At 41.4% G+C, this 26,204-nt stretch overlaps 1 protein-coding gene across 4 annotated transcripts; it reads left to right on the forward strand.

The window, feature by feature from the left end:
* The first annotated feature begins 524 nt into the window (after positions 1-524).
* On the forward strand, positions 525-17,882 carry CUNH12orf40 (chromosome unknown C12orf40 homolog). 4 transcript variants are annotated; one of them, XM_018068028.2, is made up of 13 exons: positions 525-528; positions 2,432-2,471; positions 4,527-4,662; positions 5,576-5,708; positions 6,203-6,269; positions 7,071-7,175; positions 10,315-10,421; positions 12,972-13,504; positions 13,742-13,814; positions 14,501-14,561; positions 15,132-15,198; positions 15,915-15,997; positions 16,569-17,882. In XM_018068028.2, exons 3-13 carry the CDS (start codon positions 4,560-4,562, stop codon positions 17,181-17,183), a joined length of 1,947 nt encoding a protein of 648 aa, XP_017923517.1. In that variant the 5' UTR covers positions 525-528; positions 2,432-2,471; positions 4,527-4,559; the 3' UTR covers positions 17,184-17,882. The 4 variants fall into 4 exon arrangements, with proteins under 4 accessions (XP_017923517.1, XP_017923514.1, XP_017923518.1 ...); XM_018068025.2 differs by lacking the exon at positions 525-528 and adding an exon at positions 535-833; XM_018068026.2 differs by lacking the exon at positions 525-528 and adding an exon at positions 843-1,058.
* The last annotated feature ends 8,322 nt before the right edge of the window (positions 17,883-26,204 follow it).

A 26,204-nucleotide genomic window follows, 5' to 3' on the forward strand; every position in this document is an offset into this window, starting at 1 on the left:
CCACTGATGTACTAATGCTAAGCAAACTTTAGTACCCTGAGAAACATTAGGCTAAAGATAACTCAGTAAAGAAATGCCACAGGAAAAGATTCATGTAAAATTTGATGATTGTTTTGTAAATGGGTGCCTTCACTTGCTGAAACAATGGCAGGGAGTCACAGGGAAGGGAGCAAGTGGAGCTGTTTTGCTGCTAAGATGCCCTGGGAGCACAGGGAGCACCTGCAGCTCTGCATCTCTCCTGGAGGGTTTGTCACATTTGCACACAAAAGGTCATCAGACAGACCCAAGGGCAACAACACTTGCTCGTAGAAAATGCTCATTGATTCCCTTGTTGCCCCTAAGTTACCTGAGGAAGAGCGGGATGGGGAGGAAGGTGCTTCTCTCTTGCCTTAAAAGTATGGTGGTTGTAGCAAAGACAAGCTGGCCCTGAAAGACAAATCAGTTCACTTGGGACAGCAAGAGGTTTTTGCAAGGACCCCCCCTTGCAAAAGAGCAATGGCTTCTGGCAGCAGCCTGTATGGAAACATGGTGGGTAGAGGAGGAGCAGCAGCAACCAGAGTATCACTTCCTCCCCATCAGCTGCCTTGCTTGGTTTTCTGCATCCTTCCCCTTTGGCTGTCTGTCCCTGCACCACCCTTTCCTTCTTCTCTGCCAGCCTGGGGACATGGAGAGCAGCTGCCCTGGTGCTCCCAGGGAGGAGGAGGCCCTGCAGGAGGGCCCTGTGGCCCTGCTGGGGGGCTGCAAACCATCTCTGTCGTGGCCATCGCCCCCACCTCCAGCCCTCCCTCCCTCCCTCCTCAGCAGCAGAAAATGAACTGGGTTGGTGGCAGTCGGTGAGTGAAACTCTTCCAAGGCTGACAGAAAGAGCTCCGTGCTGTGTCGGTGTCCCCTCACAGGCTGGGCAGCGCTGTGGTTTGTGTGGTGGCACAGCCATCCCGCCCCAAGCAGGGCTGGCATGTTTAGGCCCAGTGTTTCTCCACAGGCAGGGGCTGGGTGAGGCCTTTCCTCACACCCTCAACGAACAGCAGTGGTTGCCATTGAGAGAAAAAGATGTACAGGTATTGAGATGCACTGAAATAGTAAAATACCACAAACTGAGTTGTAATGTTAAAAAAAAAAATAAGATAACATTCAGTTTCTTTAGGTGCTGTGCCATCTGCCCATCTACTAGAAATGTAAACCCCACAGATTTTGCCAGCCACTGGGAAGCAGTGTTGCTAAACACAACTTTGTAATCTTCCTGACTCTATGCAGAATCAAACTAAAAGAATGGCTTACTCATCTGGAAGTCTTCCCAGCAAAATGGGATTTCTGAATATTGCCTCTGTGAAGCAGGGGGAAGGGAGAGCTTCAGTTTGAAAAAAAAACCCCAAAACCCCAAACCCAATGTTGTCCTAAATACCTGTCTGTCATACCCTCTCTAAGAAAACACAGTGTGTAGGAGTATTGCACACACTTAGCAAATACAAATCAACCTGCTGCTTGCTGCTGCTGGTAGTATCTGTCAGCTTTCCTTAAGTGAGCCTGGGATTTGCATTTGAGGTGCCAGAAAAACTGCCTATTACTAAGGCTTCTCCCCACTGCGAGGGCAAATGTTATGTGCGCATGTTTAGAAAGTTTGTTCTAACCTTAAGAACAGAAAAAGAAAAAAAGTCATTCCAAGGGATTATTCAATATTTCTAACCCTCACAAATGTCCTAATCTTACCGACCCAAGGAATGCAGCCGTGCTCACCCTGCTCACAGCAGTGACCATGACGTCCAATTTTGTGCACTATGTCCTGTAGGCAATCCATTTCAATGCATTTAAGGCTAAGTTTTACAAGTGAGATACATAGTTTAAGGTATAACTGTCTCCTAGGGTGCACAAACAACAGCACCTTGTAGTGACAAACTATTGTTCTTACCTTTTTTGTGGAAGGTTCACAATATTCTGTACCAAAAAGGTAAAAGCTTGTATAGTGCTCCTTTGGGTTTTTTCCTGATATATTTTGGAACTATGTTGCAGCATGACAATTAGGAGAAAATAATATATTGACAAATATTTCTTAAGTTTTAAGAAATTACAAATTGATGAAATGTTGCATTACAGGTCAAATGACTAAAAGCTTCTTCTGTTTTCCTTTTTCATGTTCAGTGTAGTAGCCTAATAGACAATGTGGTCCTGTCCTTAACTGAGTAAACCAAGATCAGTCAAGGTGACTTCAACAGAGATATATTGACTTAACTACCTGAATATCCATTATAACATAACATGTAACATAACATAACATTAGCATAGCATAACAGAACACAGCACAACACAACATAGCATAGCATAACACAACATAACTTATTTGTGCCCTAAATTCTCAATAACATTGATGAGCAATTCAAGCTGTGACTCAAGATTATACTTTTGCAATTAAAATAATAATTATTTGCATTTTTAGGAGCAGAATCATATTAAAGCAGGAAAGGAGAAAACAAAAGGTAAACAGTTTTAGCTACCTTGGATTTTGTATTGTTATATAAATGCTTTAGTGGATTCACTTAGATAATACTTTCAAAGCATCTAGAGTGAGATTCAAAACAGTAACTTAGCAGTTGAAATGTTTTTACCTGACTTTTAGAGCAAAAGTCTTGTGCTAGGTTTACTACACTGAATTCCAGCAGGAAGAGGAGAAGGGCATGAATGAATGAATGAATGAATGAATGAATGAATGAATGTGCCCAATTTAAGTTTTACTGAATTACTGCTATTACCATATTACATTGGTATGTGCTGACACATGGGATTGTTTGAAGCCTCACAGTGACAACCACATGGTCAGCTGGCCTAACACATGCATACACAGCTATTCTTCTGGGCTGTATTAAAGGGTGTTAGGCTCATTGAAGTACTTTATTTGGCATTTGCAAAAGTAGGCCAGCTTATTTGTATTTTGAATCTGGAAGTGAAATAAGAGAATCAAACTTATCCCTGGCAGAAGATGTTTCAAACAGCAAAGAGGAAGAAAACAGTAAGAGAAAATGGCTATAACTGCAGTAAGTGAAGTCAGTGTCCTAAACAGGGAAGAAAGAGGCAGTACAGGGAAGCTCCACCACTGAAGCTGGTATCCCCAGTGCCCAGAGCAGGTGCATAGGCATACAGAGAAGTAGGAGAAACAGGCTGACTGTGTGGAGACAATCACTGAAATAAAAACGTTTACATAAGGGAATGCAGAACCAATCAGCAGCTTGTTGTCTTCATCACTTTCCCAGTCTCCTGGAGGCCTACGAGTTCTCAAAATATCTGTTTTCTCAGGGATTACTAGTCTAAACCACATAATTAATGTTAAAACTATGTAATTTGCTTCAGTGGAGGAGGGAAATAAGGAAAGGATCCAAGTCAGGATTGTTTTTAATAATGTAGCACTAAATTACTAAACAGAGTGGTAATTTTGTAATTGCTATTACACAATTATTAGTAATTTGGTAATTTAGAGGTGATGGGAAGAAAATATCTGGGACACTGAAGGGAAGTGGATACATCTTAGGGGTGTGGACCCCAAAGTAATATAAATTTTGAAGTGTTGATTTGTACACAGGTTGATTTTACTTCTTAACTGAAAAATAGATATTTTCCACAGATGAAATCAGCCTAGAAAGATAAAGATAATAATAAATTATACTGAAAATTAGTTACCAATGAACATGTTGGGTATATTGGTTACATGTAACTTGCATTCAGGAGAGGAATTACATTTCAGAAGAAAAGCCAGTGCTATTTTTTTCTCTTTTTGGCATAGCCTTCAATTTTCAATATCCGTCTTTCAGTTAGAAAAAATAAATCTTACTTGTTTTATTTTATTAATCTGCTATACTTGATGCTAATGATTTTAGGATCGTTATTAAGTCTCTACAAAATGACGTTTTTTATTTCCTAAATTTTCCAGAATTATCTGGTTGATATATTCAAAGTGTCAGTTGTATCTCTTTTTATTCCTTGCAACAAAAAGTCTTTCTGAAGTCTCAGTCATAGAGATTTGTCTTTTTTTTTTTTTTGGTCACAAGACTATTTTCTTTGTCAAGAAAGACAAATTTGGGGAACAATAAACTCTTTGTGTCATTATGGATGGCACATCTGGTATGTAATCTTGCTAGTTTATTTGCCTATTATCTTATAAGTTGCCTAAAAAGCCCAAGTTTAAATTTTTAAAGACTTCTTTCTTGCCACATTTATCTTTTATTTGAAAGAAATAGTTTTTAGTGATTATACAGGAAGTATGAGAAATGAGTGTTTAAGGACTAAATTTTTGGCATCAAGATAACGGTGACTTATTCTGAATATGACCAAATTATACTTGCAGTCTTTTTCAAGGCCATAAAAAGAAAATTGACTGCTAACAGGGTGTGAGAATGCAGAGGTACTTAATCATGTGCTTTTATTATTAGGAATTGTTCACTAAGTCTTGCTTGCTAATCTCAAAAGAAATATCTATCTATACTTCTAGTCTGTTGTTGAAGCTTTTGTCAAAAACTTATTATCTCCTTTAAAAATTTAAGGAATACTTTGAAAAAAAGAAACTTAAATCAAAAATGAAGCTTCTGGAAGTATCATCTCCTAAAAGTTCAGCAGTCAGTTTAGATCTTCTTAATCTCTATGTGGTTAACCAGATATCAACCAAAAAAGAGAACACCGGTGAGTTTTGAGTAACAGTGTTCTGACTTCTCAGAATCAGTTATTCTTAAGTATTACTGCTTTTATTTTCGTTCTTATTCTTCCACTTGTAACTTAATACTCAGTGTTGTTTTATTTTTTAAATAAAAAAGTTGTAACTAAATACAAAACTTATGACTGAATAAAAAGTCAGGGCATAAGACGAATCAAATAGCCTTGGCTACAGCCTACGTCACCTTTAAAGTCTTGTACACTGTCCTGGTTCTGGCCAGGAAAGGGTTAATGTTTGCAACATACACTTATGCACCTTCCTCATTTTCTATTCATTAATTTTATCTTATATCCATTTCTTTTTCCCTTTGCCGTTGAATGGGTCCATTTGTAATCCACTTCCTTTTTCATTTGGGCATTTGGAATAATCTTGTCAGTTCTACCCAAATTATCTTTCTTAAAATCCATTATTAAACTTCTAAAGAAACGTCACTGCAACTTCAGTCCTACTCTTTACCTGCAGATGGGGTACTGAGAGACATTGTTTAGTGGTGGACTTGGCAGTGCAGGGTTAATGGCTGGACTCAATGATCTTAAGGTCTTCTCAAACCTAAACAATTCTATGACTCTATGACTCTCATTTTCTGTGACATATTCATAAACCAGATTGTGGAAAATTTGTTGTCCTATGCTGAGGAAAAGTAGAAGATGACTGAGGAGGGCAACAGAGCCTGTCCACATACAGCAACTGACAGTGAATAATTTTATACTATCATGCCATTTAGAATAGAGTTTTTGCATTGTTAGTAAAAAAGAAAGAAAAACTATGGCTTTAAATGGATTAAGAAGTCTAAAACAACAGCTTTTGCACTCAAGTGGAAATTCAGGAACCTCAAAAGTTTCTCCAAGCCCAGCTCTGACATACCGAATAATTTCATTGCAGAGAATGTGAGGAAGCCAGTCCATGTGGATATCATTGAAGATGTAAAAAAACTTCCTGGGAGACACAACTTAGAGCTTCCCACGTCACCACTACATACACAACATAAGTCAAACCTAGATGATCTCCAGAACAGGTACTTGTATAAAATAGGCAATAGTTATGCTAAAATGAAGTTCTGGAAAAGGTATTTCATGATGGTTTTATATTTGGAGTATTAAGAAACTATATACATACCGTAGTAAACAGGGAGTTTCACAATCACTCCTGGCATTCCAGTGATACTCTTACTGTGAGAGTAAATAAATAGATTCTGAATAAAACACTGCACATGAAGCTGAGAGGTTTTTAAAAAAAAGGTGGTGTGTTTTTACTCATGCCAGGTACATACACTAGTTTTATCTTGAGAAACGGGCTATTCAAACAACATTATCCACTTACACTGCCTTCCCATCCAGCTTCAGACCCTGACCTGACCGAATCACACACAAGCTGCTCTCAACTGCTTAAGAATCAGGCCTTTGTAAGATGTGTGGAAAAATATTCCTAAATTATTTTGAAATTAATACTCAGAATATTTTAATCTTACAGATCTTGTATTTCATAGGCTGTTTTTGTTCATTTTACAAGGTTACAAAAGCAAGTACTGGAAAGCAGAAGGCAGCATCTCTCAGAGAAAGTAAAATACCAGCATAATGTAGGTTTATTTTTCCTATGATATGAAACTAAAATTGTTCAGCAATTGCTGTATTTTTAAGTGATTTTTAAAAGAGTGACCAAGTCTCATCGATAAGGAAATACGTGAAGTCTTCCTCTTTAAGACTATTTTGATATATTATTTTGTAGTCACATTTTATATTTGTTCCTGTGATTGCTTACATATTTCTGGAAGGCTCATCTTGTTTTAGGCATTTTGCAAATTATTTCAGAATATCTGTGCTCTAAGCTAGTCATGAAGAACAGAGCTTATGGGAAAGGAACAGAGGCCAACAGCAGGTAAATTAAAAAAAACCCAGAAATGTGAAATGATGGAATGTGAGAAGCATAAACAAAAGTGAGTCTTTAAGAGGAACTTAAGTGCAAGTCGCAGAACCAATTCAGCAGATCATTTACCTATATACCTAGTGGTAAAAATGTATTTATATCCATGTCTCCGCAGGATAACATTTGTGTGCATGCTCCAAATTAAATAGGTACTTATGTATTTCCCTGAAATAAGCCCTTATAGCCTTATGTTTTTTGTGAAAAAGTCGTATCATGACATTCAAATACACAAAAATTTTCTCTTCCTTGTGGCATATGTGCAGAGATGTAAAAGATGTAGAAAGGCTTGATTACCTTGCACTTTATGCTTAAATCAAAACAGTTTCTGATAAAATTCTCTTTGCCATGTTTTGTCTAGTTTTCACAAGTAACTGAATTACTGTATGTTGGCTCTAGTATGGAACAAGAAGACAACTGAGCAAGAGCTTTTATTGCTTGTTCATTGTCTTCTTAGGGTTTTCAGTCCTCTGACGGTACACAGCTTCCAGAAGAAAAGTTCAACACAAACCTAATGGGCGACATTTGGGAACAGACCTATGAAGAGAAGCTGCAAAAGCAGGTTTGGTTAACATTTTACTTCCACAGAATTATTTTAAACTAACTTTCTTTTGTTTTGTATATAGATAGACTGTAATTGTGAAGATAATTATAAATGATCAACATCTCTCGTAGGCTGGTGGCGACGAATAGTCCATATATACAAATATATTTGTTTTATTGTTCTGAAATAAGCTTAACTTGAGCTTAACACTGAGCTCTCAGCATTGCTGATATCTGCAGAAAGTCACATGCTGCTGGCTTTCTTTTGTTTCTGGCTTGTAAAATTGGTTAAAGAAAGCTGAAGTGTATTATAGTTGTAGATACAGCTTTCTTAAACATACAGTTGGTGTAACTGGGTGTCATATGATCCCAGTTGATCCCATGACCTAATTTTTAATCTTGCAGTGTGAGTAACATAGTTCTTACAGTATTCTCAGTGCTCTAAAAGGATCGAGAAAAGCCTGCTCTTTAACTCATTACCTTTAAGTAACAATTGAGTTATTTGTTCTGATGCATGTTACTATTTTTTTTTGTTAACTTCAGGATTCTTGAAACAGTCATCCTTAGAAAAGTAATAGCAAATACAATAGGCTTTATTTTTTAGAAAATATATTATTAGTTGGAAATAATAAAACAAATTCTATGTGTATCATCAGTGGTATTATAAAGTCTTGAGGTAAGTGAGGAAGAAGTGCTTCAAAGGCTTCAGAAAGGAAGATGTTGGGTTGTTCAGAAAATGAGTAGGCAGAAACCCAGAGGAACCTGAAGAAAAAAGGAGCCCAAGAAAGATGCTTTCAAAACACAAGGACAGTCTACCTCAATGTGCAAGAGAATGTGTAGGTCCCAGAGGCCAGTTTGGCGGAATCAGGGAACTCCTAACTGAGCTCAAATGCAAAGAAGTGTAGAAGGAGAGATGGGCAACCCAGGAAGAGCACAGAAGCATGCCTTGATCCTGGAGGGGTGCCATTAGGATGGTCAGAGCTGAAAATCACAATGGGTGAGAAGGGCAGTAAGGAGGAATTCTCTAGATGCTTCATCAAAGAAAGAAAATGAAGGAAAGTGCTAAATAGAGTTGAGAGGTAGTGACAAAGGACATTGAAAAGTCTGAAGCACTCAAAACCTACTTTGCTTCAGGTTTTTCAGACAGGTTCTGCTCTCTGGCTATTCTTCAAGCTCAGTCAGGAGTTGGGGGAGAGTGGTGCAAAACGGTAGTGAAGGAACAGGTTAGAGAATCCATAGTGACCTGGACATAAAGAAATACATGAGACTGGGCGGAGTCCATCCAAGTATATTGAGGGAGTTGGATGACATCACTGCAGGGCAGATATCTATCATCTTTGTAAGACTGTGGTGATCAGGAAAGCTTCCCAGCAACAAGAAATGTGTTATGTTCATCTGCAAAAATGTAAGCATGATCTGGGGAAGTATCATCTCACCTTTGTCTCTGGAAGGATTAGGGAGCTAAGCTCCCAGAGACAGTTCCAAGGCACATGAAAAACAAGAAGGTGTCTGGGAACAGCCATCAGTTTTTCCAAGGTCATACTGTGCCTGGTGGACTCAATTGCTTTCTGTGCCAAAATTAGTAGCTCAGTAAATTTGGGAGAACAGCAGGCATTATTTACCTACACTTGAGAAAGGCTTTTGACAAGGTTTCCCATGGGATCCTGGTAGCCAAAATGGGGAGGTATGAATCAGATAAATGGACAATAAGATGAATAAAAAACTGTCTGTTGCTATCATACTCAAAATAGTTGTCTGTTGGCTAAAGTCTACATGGCAACAGGTCAATAATCAGAGAATGGTTTGGGTTGGAAGGGACCTTAAAAATCACCCATTTCCAACCCCCCTGCCATGGGCAGGGACACCTTCCACTAGACCAGGTTGCTCAAAGACCCATCCTAGCCTTGAACTCTTCCAGGGGTGGGCCATCCACAGCTTCTCTGGGCAACCTGTTTCTCATGACCTCACAGTAAAGAATTCTTTCTTAATATCTCATCTAAAACTACAGTCTTTCAGTTCAGACATTACACTTTGTTCTATCACTACATGCCCTTGTAAAAAGTCCGTCCCTGGCCCTCTTGTATTCCCTTTAGGCAGTGGAAAGTTGCTGTAAGTTCTCCCTAGAGACTTCTCCAGGCTGAACAACCCCAACTGTCTCAGTCTGTCTTCATAGGAGAGGTTCTGCAGCCCTCTGATCATCTCTCTGGCCCTCCTCTGGACCCACTCCAACAGGTTCACGTCCTTCTTCTGTTGGAGGCCCCAGGTCTGGATACAGTACTTCAAGTGGGGTCTCACAGGGGCAGAGTAGAGGGGCAGAATCCCCTCCCTTGACGTGCTGCTACAATGAGCACACCCAGTAGTCAAAGGCAAGCGATTATTTCGCTCTGAGCAGCATATGTGAGAACACGTCTGAGATAGTGTCCAGTTTTGGGAACCCCCAGTACAAGAGAGAAATGAGCAAAGTGTTGCAAGACCAATGAAGGGCCACATAAATTGTTAGGGGTTTGGAGCAGGTAGTGATTATGAAGAGAGTGAGCAAAGAGAGCTTTCATTGCCTGGGAAAGACCCGGATGTGGGGTGAATTAACCAGTGTCTTCTACAGTCCAAACAGAGCTACAGACAGGACAGAGCCAGAGGTACACAGAGAAATGGCAAGAGGTAGAAGGCACAAGTTTCAACAATGGAAATTCTGTTTGTACAGGATAAAAAATAACCACGAAACTGGCTAAGCACAAGAACAGGCCATGGAGCAGGTGGTTGTCCTGAACATTACTGAGCAATCTGGCCTTAGCTTGAAGCTGGCCCTGTTTTAAGCAGGTTGGACTAGATGACTCTTGGGGTCCCTTCCAGACAAAGTTTTTTGATTCTCTCATCTTCAGTGGAACTTCAGCTTGTTACAGTCTATCAAACTTGTTCATACTATGGGAGGATGGGGTGCTAAAAGGACATTTTGCATATTAACATTGATATGCAAAGGTGGAAAAGTATGAGTTATACAGAACTCGGGCTGTTAGCAGGTGTGGGCTTCCACTGTAAAGATAAAAAGAAGTAAAAATGGTGGGAAAACATGTATATTATTTGCAAACCCAAGTTTAAAGTTTTAAAGACTATAGCCATTATGTGTATTCAGAGTTTGATAGCTTCTACTGTTTTCTCAGCCAGGAAATAGTCCTGATCAAGACTCTTGGAATACTAAACCTCCAAACCAGTGCATTTTCAGGAAGTCTGATACAGTGCTTCAGGAACTGTTTGAACCATTTCATAGGTAGGCAGTGATTTTACACTAAAGAGGGAAATAACAGTCAAGTTTAATTAAGAAAAATACTAAGATTATCTGAAACTTATTGCTACTTGTCTTTTTCACTGATTTTTGATGCTTTTCAAATAGAAATTGAAATGAAATGGAAAGACTAAACATACAAAGCTATTTCAATTTGCTGAAAGGCAGCAAAAGCTGAATTTTGGGTAGGCATTTGGAACCATGATCTATTTTTTCAATATCACAAACATGATAGTGTTACTAAATTCACCTTGAACGATAGCTCAGATTTGCTAAGCCACAAGGAGAGTGAAGCTGCCTCAGGTCTCATTAGTTCTGGTCACTGTTACAAGTGCTTTTCTGATGACCTTGATGCAGTAGCAGTTGAGCAACTCCACCTACTTGTTTATACTTGGGATTCCATGAACAAAGCATTTTCTTTCCTGCTCTTTCATATGTGATCCTACTATAACTCTTTTCCCCTATAATTTTTTCAATAATACTTTTATGGGAATATGCACTTTGTTTTTTAAAGAGTGGTTAGAACTCAAGAATATATTTCTTTTTGTATGTGCTGATTAAAAATATTTCTAATCATAGATGGTTTAGGGCCAGACTCATTTGTACTGAACATTTTATATAATTTTCTTTCCTGGGACTCTTCCCTTGGATCTAGGGGTTGTACACGGCTAATCTTTCTTTACTCCTTTTATTCTATGAGTCTGCCATCTGGTTGAAAGTTCCTGTCAGTGTCTAGCTTTGGCTGGATAGAGCCATAAAAAGACCATATAATATTTTGCTGTTCCTGAAGTACCTACAGCCTGTTTGCTTGGGGACTTAAGTGACTGATAATCTCACTGGTCACACGATAACCAGGCACATTAGCTTCCTCTCAGCCACCTTATCTTTCACTCTTCTTGTAGCTTCTCCTGGTTTTCTCCAGCAAAACCTAAAATGAGGATAGCATTCACCTTGCTGTATATCTGGGACAATTCCTCATTAATATCTTTACATTAAAGCCCTACATAACCTTATTGCACCTACACCTCCCCTTTCATTTCTCCCCCGGCCGTCAGGCCTGCACTCATCTGCTTATGGCACCTCCTGTTATCCTCTACCCATTTATGGCTCACTAAAAACATCTCCTTTCCAACTGTTCTTCAAATCCATTTCTTTCTTTATATTGTCCTTGTTTTGTTTTCATCCATTGTAGCCATAAATTCTTATACCTCAAGAGATGGCAGTTCTTTTGTGAAGGGAGTTTCTTTCACTGTGAAAAGTAGAGTGTAAATTTATACAATTGTTTAATGTAACATACTGATGATGTAATCAATGTGCGTAATTCTGTAATTCAGTAATTCTCAGTAATTCTGAGAGGTGTGGCATTAAATATTAACTAAAAATTTTATATGTCTTATTTTCTCATCTACTCTTAACTTTTACTTTGCATTAAAAAATGTTCAGCTGGAATTAAGAAGAACCCTCTGAATTGGTTCACAGAACAGTTTTACCTTCCTTTCTCCAGGAACAAAGTCTAGTGTGGTTAGCCTTTTAAAACTGTTCTGAGGAGGCTTCTGTAAGCAGAGGAAACTACTTCATTGAAGTACTGTAGAATCTTTATCCAGTTCCAAGTATTTGCTGAACAGAACACCACTGAAGTTTTCTGTACTACATTTCAGTTTTCAAGTTCCATTGACAGCATTGCTCAAAACATTTTAAAGAAAGGTCATTTTTTGAATGTCCTTCTTTGCCAATTCTCTGTGCTTCTGAAGACTCTTAACTTTTTGCTCAGAGTTTCTGAAAGGTCAGATCAGCAGATCCGGCCTGGAAAAAATACAGTGAAAATGTTAGATTAAGAGCTAAGTAAGTGAAAGCATGATAACCTTCAAGCCCCTGATGTTTGCATGATAACATCTTCAAAATCATTACTCTCAGAAGTGGGGTAGGGAAGTCTGGGCAAAATAAAATGTCTGACTGGCCACCTGACAGTGCAATAGAGGAGTTTTGTGCTGAATCAGGATTACTGATCTCAAGTACAAATGGAAGTCACTTGCTAGAGAGACCAGAAATAAAGCAGTACACAGAGCTTATTAGGCTTTTCAGTACCCAAGAGAACTGTAATCTTGAGGAACAAACTACTTTTATGAATAGAGGAAACTATCTTCCTCGTTTTTTCTTTTTTTTAATCCCCTCCCCAAAGTTGCTGCCTTTGGTCAGCTGGTGGAGCTGCAGTGACATACTGTGGCTGCTTTTATAAATCACACCCTGGAGGATGTGCTCCATGGCTTGGTATATTTGGAGATATTATGAAACAGACCCCCTTTTAAACCAATCTTACTATAAATTAAAAACTAAATACAATAGAATACATAATTTTTCAGGTGAAATAATGCTCATTTAGGACAAAAACAAGTGTGATGAGTAGTGAAGTCTTTGAGATTTTTATCAGCAAGTTATAAAGTGTTGTGTTAGCAGTCAGTATTTTGCTTCTTTGCATACTAAGCAAAATATTTTTTTTCTTTTCTACCCCCACTCCTCTTCACCCCCCACCCCCAGGCTAGACTCTATGAATTCTGCCAGGAAAAATCCAGTCATAATGACCAGTAACGAATCAGAAAACTGTGAGGGAATAAAAGCACCGGTATTTGATTTTGTGAAAGAAACTGCAGAACTGAAAGCTCCACAAGTTGGAAGTAGTTGTTCCTTTCTGGCACTGTTTGAAGATGAGAGCCAACCAATCCACAATAATCCTTCCACAAAGCATTTTAATCTTTTTGTTAACCAAAGCAGTACTGACATTTTTTTCATCCATTCTGACGTTAGAAATCAAATGACTGACAGAAATTATCCTTACAACACTGGAAAGGCTTATCCTGCAATCAATAAAAAAAAAAGTTCTGTAGACAGACACCTTGAAGGCATTTTCACAACTCCAGAACTCGTTTTTCTTAAAAGTAACAATGACTCAAGGGCAAGCTACCAGGAAACCAGTGGACTTCATAAAACCGACCTGCAGAACTTTAATGAGGGACAGCACTACTTCATACCCTGTGAAAAGAAAGAAAAACATGCAAACCTTGAAAAAATTGGTGCGTATCAAGATTTAAAGGACATGTGTTCTGGGTTTTATTCTCCTTTTAAAGACATATATTCTTATAACCACAAATGTATCTGCCCTGACTGAAAACATGCCATGAATTTTCTGATTGCAATCACTTAATTTTAAATCGAATTATTTATTTTAAAAACTTGACAGAAAGCTTTGTTTTCAAATTGCATTTATTGTATTACATTTTAAAATCAAGGTTTACTTTTTTTTATTTTAGAGACATTTGCTTATCACCATGATCAGCAGATTAACTTAAAGGAGAATGTGCAGAATTATTCAAGAAAAAAAAGGTGAGTACCATGGAAATTATCAAACTATTAACTATTGATAACTGCAGAGACCTTGCTGAATTGGAGAAATCCTGCCAAGAGGACAGGAAGGTAAAATTCTAAACAGTATTACCGAGGAGTCAAGTTTTCCCAGTGAAAATAGTAGTGTATAATGTGAATAAACTTATGCACAGGTAAGCCCCTTATACCTTTGCTCATCTGCCTATAATAAGTACAGAGAAATACTGCTTCATGGGACAGTTTTGAGTTCCTGAAATTAAGATCTTGCTTTGGCTTGCCCCCTAAAAGACTCTGCCACATTCCACTGGCCGCAGAGGAAATTAGTATCTTCCCTGGGCTAAAGTAAGCACATGTGAATGCCCCATATTTTACAAAAGACATGTTTTCAAAGGCTCCGATCCATAATATCTTCCATTTTACAAAACAGCACTATCTTCTGCCATCTCTCCAATTCCATTTTGCATTTCAACAGAAATGAAGTTTATGAAAAACAGATTCTTGGTGTAAAATCTCAGTTCAGAAATAAGTTCAGTCATATCAATAGTGGAAAGCATTTTATGGTTACTGAAGACAAAATAAAAGTTGAAGACAGAAAAGTCACAAGTGAGGACTTTAACTCAGAAAGAAAATAAAAATACAGGAGGGAAAAATCACTTACAAGAGAACTTTGTGTTTGCATTCCTCAGGGATGACGAGTCCATGAAAGAAACAGCCTGGAGACAGAACCAGCTCTTTGGATTTGAAGAGGTAACTTTTTAAAGAGACATATTTTTTGTCAAAGCTACTGTTTGCAACATTCGTTTGAGGCAGAGAAGGAATATCCACAACAGTTAGAAACTGAATATAACTTCACTGAATTAACTTCTGTGGAAGATTCTTTGCCATCATTGTTTATAAAAGGAGTTCAGAAAGAACTGCTTCTAGTGAAGTGGTTCAGACAGACAGCCCTTTCAGGCCCACAGTTCACGTGCTTTGATTCACACCTCAGCTGATGCCTGAAATACATTGTGTAAGTTACCCATCAACCCTTAGGATCAAATTCTGCAGGCAGTGCCCAGACATTATATGCAGGATGCTTCAGTATTGTAAAGGAGTTTTGTGCCAGTATACATATACTGGCACATAGTCTGTTAGATGTTTTGCCTGTAGAAGTCACCCAGGTACATATGGTTCTGCTCAGGGTACAAATACCTCTTAAAATAATTTGTGGTACAGTGCAGTGGCTCCTTTATGTAATATAGAAACTGAATGTTCCTCTTAACCCGAGGTGCTGATCCAGCTGAACCCTCACTATTAACACTTCATTATTTTTTACAGTTTACAATAGCACGAGAGAAAGAGTCTAAGTTTGGAACAAGTTCAAGTCTTCATGAGATGGAGAAAAGTTAGTACCATTTATATATTATTACTTTTTTTTTTCTCCACATGTGAAATTGAAGCAGTTACTTTTAAAGCCAGGGAGAATGATCTTTTTGGGATGTTACATTTGTTGAGGGCTTGTTTTTCTGATTCATACAGCACTGTGAAAAGACAAGTAGCATTACCAGGTAGCTAAGAACCATCTGTGTTTGCTTTTCCTTGAAGAGAGATTCTCTTCCATTAGACTATATGCTGTCATTCCACATGTGGACAGAGGGAGGGGAGTCAGCTCCCTCAGTAGCTGTAGCTGTAGGGTCAGCTGTGCTGGCTGCATTTCAGAGCAGAAGATCTCTCATGGGCCTCCAAGAAAAAAGCATGGAACTTGTATGGCAGCCAGTGTGCACATGGAGTCTGCTGTGTTCTCTCACAGCCCTTGCTCTGCAGAGTCCTTCTTGCTTTGGGTAGCACAGTTCTGCTGCTGGTGCAGCTGCTGATTAACAGCACAGCTGAAGCTTTGGGACACCTGTCTCACAACTTCTGCTAAGATATGTTTTCCTGAGAGGAGAAGAACTGGCTACTGCCTTAGATTGCCTAGATTGAACTTGCTAACATTTTATTCTTTGAACAGTATCTTAAAACTGCATCAGAAATAATAATGTTTAATTCTACATGCTGTACTTGAGAATTGGATATTTGGGGAGTTTCTGGTGAGTAGCCTTTCTTTTTCATCTATTTTTCAAGATATGGAGTCACCACTCAGCAACCAGTCTTACAGTTACTCTCCAAGGCAGACCGAGAGCTATTTGAGCTGTAGTCCTGACACAGTGAGTACACCCCACAACCTTTGAGGGTTGGCAGGGCTTCATTCAAATCACATCTCCATGCCTGAGGGCATCTAAGGGTGGATGTAGCTGGAATCTTACTTATGGTTTTGCCTTGTACAAGGTAAATTCATGTGTGAGGAGGACAAGAAATTATTAGCTGTAAATTTTCCTAAGTAGTTTAACAGACGTGGTCTGTTCTGTTGATAATGCCTGGCCATGTGGAATTACAGTAGCATGACTGTGGGAAGATGCTCTTCCTTTGTGTATAGCTGCCTTACATTACATGCCTGTAAAGCAGAAGGATTTGACACACAGTGTTTTCAGCCATTGTTGAACACAAAAACATCATAGCGTGTGAGTATACATTGCACGTGAGTGTGAAGGTCTGCATTGGCACCGAAAGCCAGGAGTACATCCTTGGGAAAAGAATGAAATAAAACACTAACAACCTAAACCGACAGCTCTGGCCTTTCTGTTTATTTGACTAACTTAGTTATTAGTTAGTCGTTAACTTAGTCCTTAGTTATTGAACTATTTAAACAGTTGCAATTGCACAATTCTATTCAAACAGTGTCAAGAGGAAGACACAGCCAAAAAGACAGAATATCTGAATGAACAGTCCTTGAAGACACATGATGCCAACCTCTCAGCAAGCAGAGAGGCCCCCAAGAGCTTCCACACCAGAACTGTACCTCTCCAGCCCAGCAGTAATTTGGCTAGAGAAGAAGCAAACATTCTTCAGGATAAAGGCTTAATTTTTTGCACCATAGAGGACAAAAATAAAAACCACGCTGCCCCATCCGAGGGCAGCTCATCACACCCAGCCCTTAAGAGAGAGCACGTCACTCGCAGCACCAGGTGTGATGTTTGGTCGCAGACTGAGCGCTCTGTGACAGAAGTAGAGAAGGTGGATGTGGCCACTCAGTGTGGCACCCTGCGGGTGTGCAGCTGTGGGGGCTCCCTGCCCGCAGCCCGCAGCCCAGTCGGGGTCCCTCCTCCCCGCACCGCCGGCACCGCGGGGAAAGAAGAACTGCCAGCGCAGGAGATCCCGCAGCCCGCGGGCGCCGGCAGCGCGGCCGGGACTGCTGCCCTTCCTTCTGAAGCCGAGTACCTGAGTTTGGCTGGCAAAAGGACTCTGGAGGTGCTGAACTACATTGATAAAATGAAGGAGAGAGATAAGCAGTGACCGACTAGAATGGCATGGGGGGAACACAGAAGTTTTGTTCTGTTCTCAATGTGTTTCATTCACTTGGCATGTTTTGATTTTTCTAGCCTGGTTGGACAAAAAATATTTTTGCTGTTTGTTTGCTTTAAACTATTAATACCTATGGATTTCTGTCTAACTACTGGTATCTCTAAATATGGGTTTCTACAAATATCCAACTGTTAACACATGATTTTACAATACCCTAGTAAATATAAGCATTAGGAATTAGATTGGCTTTCTCACCATATATCCATAGGATTCTGTAGTTTGGGATTGACTTTGCTTCTTTTAACGTAGTGGAAAGATGCTGTTTCACTTCAAAACATTTTTGATGTGAGTCTTAGTTCAGAGTTATTGTCTGGTTCTTATCCATTTTAACAGACAAACTCGCCTTTTCTGTGTGTTCATACTAAATACAAAAATGGAAAACAACAGAAAATGTACATCTGCACACATAGAATAGAATGTAATTTAAAAAGAACTAATTTATTATTTTAAAAAAATGCTGAGTTTTCCTTCCACAGCAGATCTATTGATAGGCTCTCTGGCTGTTAATACTAACAAATCTTTCATGTGTTTCTGTATTCTGTCTGCAAATTAAAAATTTGAACTACTTTCCTCTTCAGTATTTATGTGAAGTCACAAATCACAACAAAATAAAAGTTTCTGATAATATTGCTTCTGGGTTATAGTATTTCCTTCTAAAAGGTTCCTTGTCAAGGTAGTAGGGTGACTCATTCTGTCACTGACATCTACTTATAGATCCATACACCTTTACTTCTACAGAGATATCTCTCTCTGTATATCTCATAAAAATGTATGTATGTATGTATATGTATAAAAAACTGTGTGTGTGTATGCACTGGCATTATCCAGCTGGCTGTGTGCAGGGATCCTCTTCCTTACAAACTGGGCTTGGGCAAAAGCTGTGCTGGAGACTGTTCCCGAAACAGAGCATGAGATTTGCTTCTCTAAGATTAATATATTGTGCTTTCCTCTTGGAGTCTGCAGTTAAAAGATTCACTGCCCTTATTCCCACAATGTCATTTTTTTTTATTTCTATGTTTTGTAGAAGGGACGTGTCTCACCCAGCCTGGATGAGACTTGTCACCATCCTTTCTCCCTGCTCTCATCATCAAACTAGCGGTTGTGTTTGCTGCTGGGTTTTATTCTTGAAGCTAAGAGCCATTTTTACAAGAAGGTCTACATTGCTCAACAGCTTGAGGTTTATAGCTGTGCTATTTTAAAAATAGCACCTCAGATATTTCAGTGGATTTTTCTGTACTTAGAAGAACATAGCTTTGTCTTCTATATGTATAAATTGCATCCATGGGAAGTGGTTTGCATAGCCCAACTTCTGAAACATGTAACTATTGTTTAGGCAATTCACTGCCCACTTCCTAAGGTTTGACATAAGCAGATTTTCTTTTTAGGTTGCCTCAATTTAATGTCAAAGCAAACTCCCTAGTATTTACTTTTTAAGCTGCAATATTCATCTCCACAGGAGCTATAATTTATTTGAGTAACAGCTGTGATTTGCTGAAAGCTCAGCTGTTACAGTGGTTTCTAAGGCACAGTTGTTCACTCAGTGTGACAAAGCCAGTTGAGATTATGCCACACCAGCAATGGCCCGTGCTGACTCAAATTAGGACATCTCTGCCTTCCCAGCAGTGTCCCAGTACGTACCTGCCAGCCTTTCCAGTGGTACCTGTCTGATGTCACAGCCTCCCCCATGGCTGACGCTGCTCCATCGCCCTTGGCCTGTCAGCCTCCTGCAATACACTCTGGCAGAGGCCAGTGGGTGGCACATTACAGCTAAAAGCTCCAGCACTGTGTGCTTTAGACTTGAGGGTTTTTATTATCCCAGCAGATGTAAAATTGCCTCATGGTCAGAGAGTTCTTTGGTGTTTGTGTTAGTGAGGTACTGAAGTGACCCAAACGAAAGTGAACTGCCATTAACCCACAATGGAAGTTACACTCCTGATTTCTCTGACAGTGGCATTTTTGCTGGGACTTCTAAATTGTGGTTTGTTTTACAGTGGAGTGAGCTACCCAAGTTCAGGCAGATACTCCTGATCTGCAGAACTGATCTGTGAGCAGACACACTCCCAGTCTGCTTCTGTGAACCTACAGGACAAAGAATGCAGGTTGGAACTGGGAAAAGAGAGCTGGTTGTACCATATGTGTGTGGGGTTTCAAATGCTCTTTATTGAGTTACCTCTCATATTTATCATCACTTAGAGCCTTTTCGTGGGTATTGCTTATTTTCACTTCAGCCACTAGCATAGAAGCTCCCACAATTTGTCTGGCTCCAGCCAGGTTCCAGCCTAGACTGCACCATTTCTCATTAAGGACTAAAATTCCGCTGCTCGAGCCAGACACACACCTCCTGACTGGCTGTATGTAAGAGCTGCACACATGTCTCTAGTGCAAAAATTCACCACTTGGGATATGTCAATCACCGTAGATAATCATGTTTCAAAGTCTTTGGATGAGACTGTATGAAATTCAACTACTTTACAATTTTTACCTGTAATTGCAAAGCAATCAGAAGAAGAAAACTATCTTTGTAACTGGTTTGTGTGCTGGCAATGATGACAAGTAAAGCAGTGTGCTCTTTTTAGCTACTAGAGAAGTATTTTAAAGTATTTATGTTACTATTATTGCATTAAAAGAGACTCCTGCTTTCTCCTTAGCTCAGCACCAGTCTCCCCCTCTGCTCAGGTGCTTTCTTTCCCCTGATTTTTTTGTTATTTCTGGGAAGAGCTGAGTTTGATTTAATAGGAAGTAGTAGCCTCAAATCATGCTTTCTTCAGCTAATAATTCAGCATCTGATGCTATTAATCCACCAATATTTGTAACCTACAGTAATGACTGTCATCTCACTATATACATTCAGGCACCACCAGCCTTCTCTGAGGCACCAGCATAGGCAGAGATGGTCCTTTTTCACCCACATTATTCTTCCTGGCAGTGTGCTAAGCCTCCAGGGAGGCCATGGAAATATACGTGTTGTTAACTGTGTTTGGTAAGCATCAATTGTAAGTAGAGTATTCTTGTTGAGGAGAAAGACAGAAGGGTACCTGTAATTATCCAAAAACCAGGAGCACTTTTTTATTAGTGGCACTCAAATGCTTCTAAATACAGATTGAAAGAAAGACTCTCTTACTGAAAGTGCTACCATAAGCTTCAGTCAGAATCAGTTTTAATATGCAGCTGGTAACTTTTTTTTCCCTCTGAAATCAACTCTAATTACAGTAACCTGCAAGGTAAGGTTTCTGGGCAAGCACCAACAGAAGTTTGTTTCATTAATGGGCAGTTTATTGCTGGATGTTATGCCAAGAGCCTCCACAGAGGCTTTGCAGAATTTCATGAAGGATTACAGGAAATGAGAGGCTTAAGTCTTCATACAAGTGATTGTTTCTCTGATAGAAACTGCTCGTGAATTGGCTTTTTAAGGGTTTTAGCAGATAGCAGATTGAGGAAGAATGAGGTTTCCTGGAAAAAATATTACCGACTCTCTGCATAAAGTGCCTAATCTGTCCCCACTAAAGCGAATCTTTCTGCAACACTTCTTCAGCCTCTTCTCACTGACAGCCTCTGGTGGGTTAGAGGTGACAGTCCCAGTCACCCAAATCAGGACTTGCTTCTCCAGGGCTGGTGATGTCGAACTCCAGCTAGGTCTCCTGACAGTGAGCTGAGCACCAAACATTCACCCTCTCGCCCAGCCACACTGTGGTGACTCCACACCCTCGTGGTGCTTAGTCTGGGTGCCACAGCCCTCTGGATGTGAAAGCCAACGGGACCGTGCAGCATGCAGGTGGTGCAGAGGATGCTGATACATCAGATCTGTGTGAGGTGGTGGGGAATATAGGCCCAAGAGACAGAGGGTTGGCGAGTGAGTGAAGGTAAGGCAAGAGGCTGAAAGAGGCCCGTTTTATTATTTAATAGACCTGAGAGAAAACATGTCCAAATCAACCATTTGAGCACATTTGCGGAGAGAAGGCTGTGATTTAGTGCCACTGGCCTGGCCCAAGGACACAGAGCTGTGGCTGATCACAGGACAAACCAATACATCATATTGCAGAAGATTTACTTTGTTCCCCGGGCTGGACTCATTACTGGGAAACAGGAGGCCTGTAAGGAGATTTGCTCTCCAGAGAAGCTGCATGCTTTCCAAACAGATGAATTTTTGGAGAACCCCAGACCAGCCGAAGCTGGCAGGGATCCCCAACCTTGCCCAGTGCAAGCACCACTGGGAGCAGAGCCAGCTGGAGCGGGATACTTTGGGCCATGGTCAGCTGCTATCACCAGACACCCAGGCTGGGGGAATAAGCCATGCCAGATAGGAGACCCCAGGGAAGCTGTGCCTGCTCACAGCAGCTGCTGCAGATGGCAGCAGCCACTGCCTGAGTGCTTTCTTCCCTGTGCTGTGAGCAAGGCAGGAGCCTGGGGCTGGAGGAAGGGGAGCTGTAGACATGTGAGGAGCGAGGCTGGGTGCTGCTGCCCTGCCCTGCTCCACCTTCTTGGACCACAGTTTCTGCCTCTTGTGCCTCTATTCACCCACATTTCCCTGCAGCAATGAAGAGCAGCAGTGTTGCACCCCAACACCAGCTCGTCCTCGACTGCCAAAGCCTCAGTGCCTTGTTCAACAGCCTTGGGGCTGCACTAACAACAGGCACTGATTGCTCTCCCACCAGGGACCAAGGGGGCCCCAATGCCCTCAGCATCTCCCTGTGAATCCCATCCACCAAAAGGGAACTTGACATATAGAGAGACTACAAAAGCTATCTCATCTGGTACCAGGCTGGGAGTGGCAGTCAGCTTTCACTTAGCTTACAAAATTTTTGGTTGCTCTTGATTTTTTATCCGTCATTTTTAGCAGCCCATGAGAGGAGAGCAGTGGGGACAACAAGCCTCAACTTAGTTCCAATATTGCAAGGGGAAGCTGCCTCTCCCTCAGCAACCCCAGCCAGTGTGGGGGTCTTGGGTATCCCAAGTACCAGGGAGAGCATGGGGGAAGCCACATAACGCCGGACTGACTCTGACTGCAGTCACATCTTGTGACAGTCCTACAGGGCACACTCACATCAGACATCTTGGACATGAAGGAGCTCCTTGGGAGCAGTCAGACAGGGTTTGATGCCATCTCCCCATGAATATATTAAAATAAGCATCAATTTCACAGCAACGCTTACTCTAAGGCACCACTTCCCAGTGGGGACCTGGCCACCTGCTGCAGGCCACAACTGCCACTTTAGGGATAGAGAAATCATTTGGCATTCGCAGGATGGCACGTTACCTGACTGCCAACAACCTCCCTTTGCAAGGACAGCTATGCTAAGTGACCCTGAATGAAGGCTTCAGGCAGAAAAACTGTACACAGGACTTGGTGACAGCTGGCTGGGGACATAGGGTCTCATCAGCCTCAGCTGTGGAAATGGCTTTGAGAAGAAAAAACTGCGGGGCTGGGAAGGCTGAAAATGCCACAGCACTGTCCAAGGGGACCAGAGACACGTGTACAACAGATCAGGTGGGGCAGCATCAGCCCTGAGCACTGTAATACAAACCCTCCCCCTAGTTTTGGGGAATGGCACTAAACCAAAAGCTGGTCAGCTGTGCTACAGCTGCCTGTTCAAAACCCACCCTTCATGCTTTGCCTGGTGGAGTCTGAACCAGCTCAGTCCATGCCTCTCTCCTCAGTTTTTTGCCATGCTGGGGCCTGTGTGACTCTGCTGGGATGTTGCTTCATGCTCCAGGAGTTTCACTGTGCTGCTCCCTCAGGGCACACACGGCCACTGCAGCATGGGGCTCCTGGTGGGGACCTCTTCCTCAGGAGACTGGAGACCCTTTCGTTAGGAATCTGGGGGCAATGATGAACCATGCCAGTAACACAAAATCAGGGACATTGTGAGGAGCAACACTGGCAGAGACTACAAACAAAAAACCAGGAATTGTGTCCATTTAAACAAAATGCACTGCAATGTCCTTAAGCATGAGGATGCCCTTTAAAGAAAGGGCAGGATGTGCCAGCAGAGTAGGGCTTGGCTCACCCTGTTCCTGTGCCTTGTCACCATGCATGGACCGGCAAATGCAGCCAGGAATAGAGAGCTGGCCATGGGAATCAAGGCTAATTCTCTCTATATATGTCTTCTTGATAGATTAAGCAGCAAACAAAGTGCAATGCAGCACCCAAGAAATGTAAAAAAAAACCAAACCAAAATTGAACACGAAGCCTATGAATCTGAGTCCTGAAAAAAACCCCCACCTTTTAGAGAGAGATTTAGACCATTCAATCTGCTGCATCCTCAGCCCAGTGCCATCTTCTGACTTTGCTTCTCTCCACCCAGGACAGCTTGGCACTCCTGTCATCACATGGTGGCGTGGCAGAGGTAGTATGTCCCCACACTCACTTCACTAACCATCCTCCATACCTTATGCCCTGTTTCCTTCCTCCAGCTCCTCCTCAGGATTTGCTCCTTGCTCTTTCTGCCCATGTTGCCTTGGCAACCTGGTGCAGTCTCAGTTCCGCATATCACCTTGATTATGAAGTTCAGTTAATCCAACCCTCTCTGCCCTAAAACTGCTCATGTATCTCCATCTCCCTGATGGGCCCCCAAACCCTCACTGCTCCTTCAGGCATGGACCCTCCCCACCTCTTCAGCCCCCCTTCTCCACCCTTAATGGTATTTAAATAACTCTTTCCAATGGGGATGGATACATCCCCATTGGAATGTTTTTCTGAAAGTGGAGGGACTTTATTTTTCCTTCTCACACCTGAGCTCCCCCCAAGGGATGTGCTCCCCAGCACCACTGTGCTGCAGCTTCTACACTCCTTACACCGTGCACAACTCCTGCACCCTTATGAGGATCTGTTTATTCAAATCCATCTTCTGAAAAATGATCCATAGAACACAGCTTGCTTGGAAGCCTTTCATTTCCCTGCCCCCTTTTCTACTTGCAATAAAATGCACCTAAGCCCCTTGCTGTGTGGTGACAGGGTTAATGTGTAAAAAGACTGCAGGCAGGTCATTTTGGATGTTTGATCCTCTTTCTTCCTTCTGTTGTACAATATACATTTTACTGCTCCATATAAAACACCCTGCTCTTCTTTTTGGCATTATGGAGTCTATTTGAACGTTCAAGGGATATCACAGTACCCAAAATCCAAGTGTGCTAGCTAAGGCAAAGGTCTCACATGTCAGAACAGATGGATCTTTGTATCCTCCTGAAATCCACACCCCAAAATCTCCTATAAAAGTATTTAACCAAACTAAGCCCACACTTCCCTTGGGACTTTTCTGTCAAAATTAAGATGCAGAAAATACTTCTAGTAGTTCTGCAGTTAAATCTCAAAAGGCAAAAGCTTTCCAAACTTCAGGTCTATGCAGAGCTTCTCAGTTAATCACACACACACACATGTGCACACACACATGGGTACCAGGTAGGTCACACATATTAAACAAACAAGTGAAAACCTGCCATGGAGACCAGTTAACAAACAGCCCCAGGATGTGACTGGTGGAACTGCTTATGGCAAATGTGCATGACTGCTTCCCCACAGATTTCAGCCGGTTGCCTGACGGGTTGAATGTGTTAACCTCTCCATCAGGAAAAGAGTTGAGACGCCATTCATTCCGGGTCAAGTGAATGTGCTGGAAGTGAAACTGCAGCAGCTTGAAGCACCTGAGTGCGTTTGTACAGGGAGCTCTGACTGGAGGGACACCAGCTCAGGGGATGATCAGTGGCAGGTCTCTTTGACCAGCCCAGCACAACTCAGCAGGCAACCACCAAGATCAGAAAAAAAAGGAGAGTTACATTAAACTGAGACACTTAACTTTAAGTTCCCCACTTACTTCCTACAAACTGTAGCAGCCTTGAAAGCAAGAACTTCGTGCCACGCATAAAGCAAAAGCTGTGCAACACTGTATGGATGACTTTAGTTCAGATGCAGCACCACCCAACCCTGATATCTGCGGGGTCTGATCCTGAAAATGATCACAAAGGTTTGGAGCAAGTACTGTTACTGCCTGCAGTGCAGTTCTACAGATGGCAGAATGCATGTGGCAAAAATCAATCCATCAGTAGTTGTTTTGTGATAGTAACTAGTGCAGAGGGAGATGGGAGAAGGCAAAAAATGGAGCATTTGACAGCAGAGCCACCAGATTTTCATTATCCCACAAAGCTGCCATGTGGTTTTGGTGACAAGTAATATCATCACCTTTATAAGCACTATCAGCCAGAAAGCTAAAACCAGAAGCTGTCAGAGCACAATGACAAGCTTCCTTGCTCACCTCCTGAAGATAAGCGCCGCCACAGATACTGAGCAGTTTCCTGCTGCCAGCTTCTCCTCTTGGCTGTGATCTTTCTGCATCCTGGACCAAAAGGCTACACCTCTGTCAGAGCCAACTCTGGATCTCGCAAGGATTCAATCATGGTATCTGTGGCAGGTGGAGGTAACAGATCCAATTTCCACTTGGTCCAGTGGCTGCTGTTCCTCTGCTGCACTGGGGAGCACAGCCAGGGCAGCCCCCAGCACAGCACGGCCATGGTCATGCTGCTCTTGACTAATCATCCCACTGATTCTGAATAAAACACAAGGCTAGGACATTTCCCCATTAGAAAACAGCAATTTTTTTTGACTGCTCTTTTCCCAGTCAATTATCAAGTCTGATGGCATAAACTGCTGTCAGGAAACTGGTCTGTTTGGGCAGGGAACATCAAAAACCCAGAGGGGGTCATTGGGACAGTTGGCAGCTCTGCATAGCTGCATGCAGCTCTTCAAACAAATTCTCCAGAAAGGAAGGAACACTTACCTGGTGTACCCATTATCACAGAACTGCTCTCTGATTTGAAATACATCCTATTGAGATCATATTCGAAGTTATTCTTACCAGGTAAGCCCATAGCCTATTTGAGCTCATTTTGTTGAGCAATGCAATGCTGCAACTCTAAAAGGTGACCCAAATACCCAAACAAAGGAAACCTTGAGAAAGATTC

Source organism: Manacus vitellinus, unplaced genomic scaffold (genome assembly GCF_001715985.3).
Source record: "Manacus vitellinus isolate BGI_N305 unplaced genomic scaffold, ASM171598v3 scaffold_13_pilon, whole genome shotgun sequence".
Classification (NCBI taxonomy): Eukaryota; Metazoa; Chordata; class Aves; order Passeriformes; family Pipridae; genus Manacus; species Manacus vitellinus.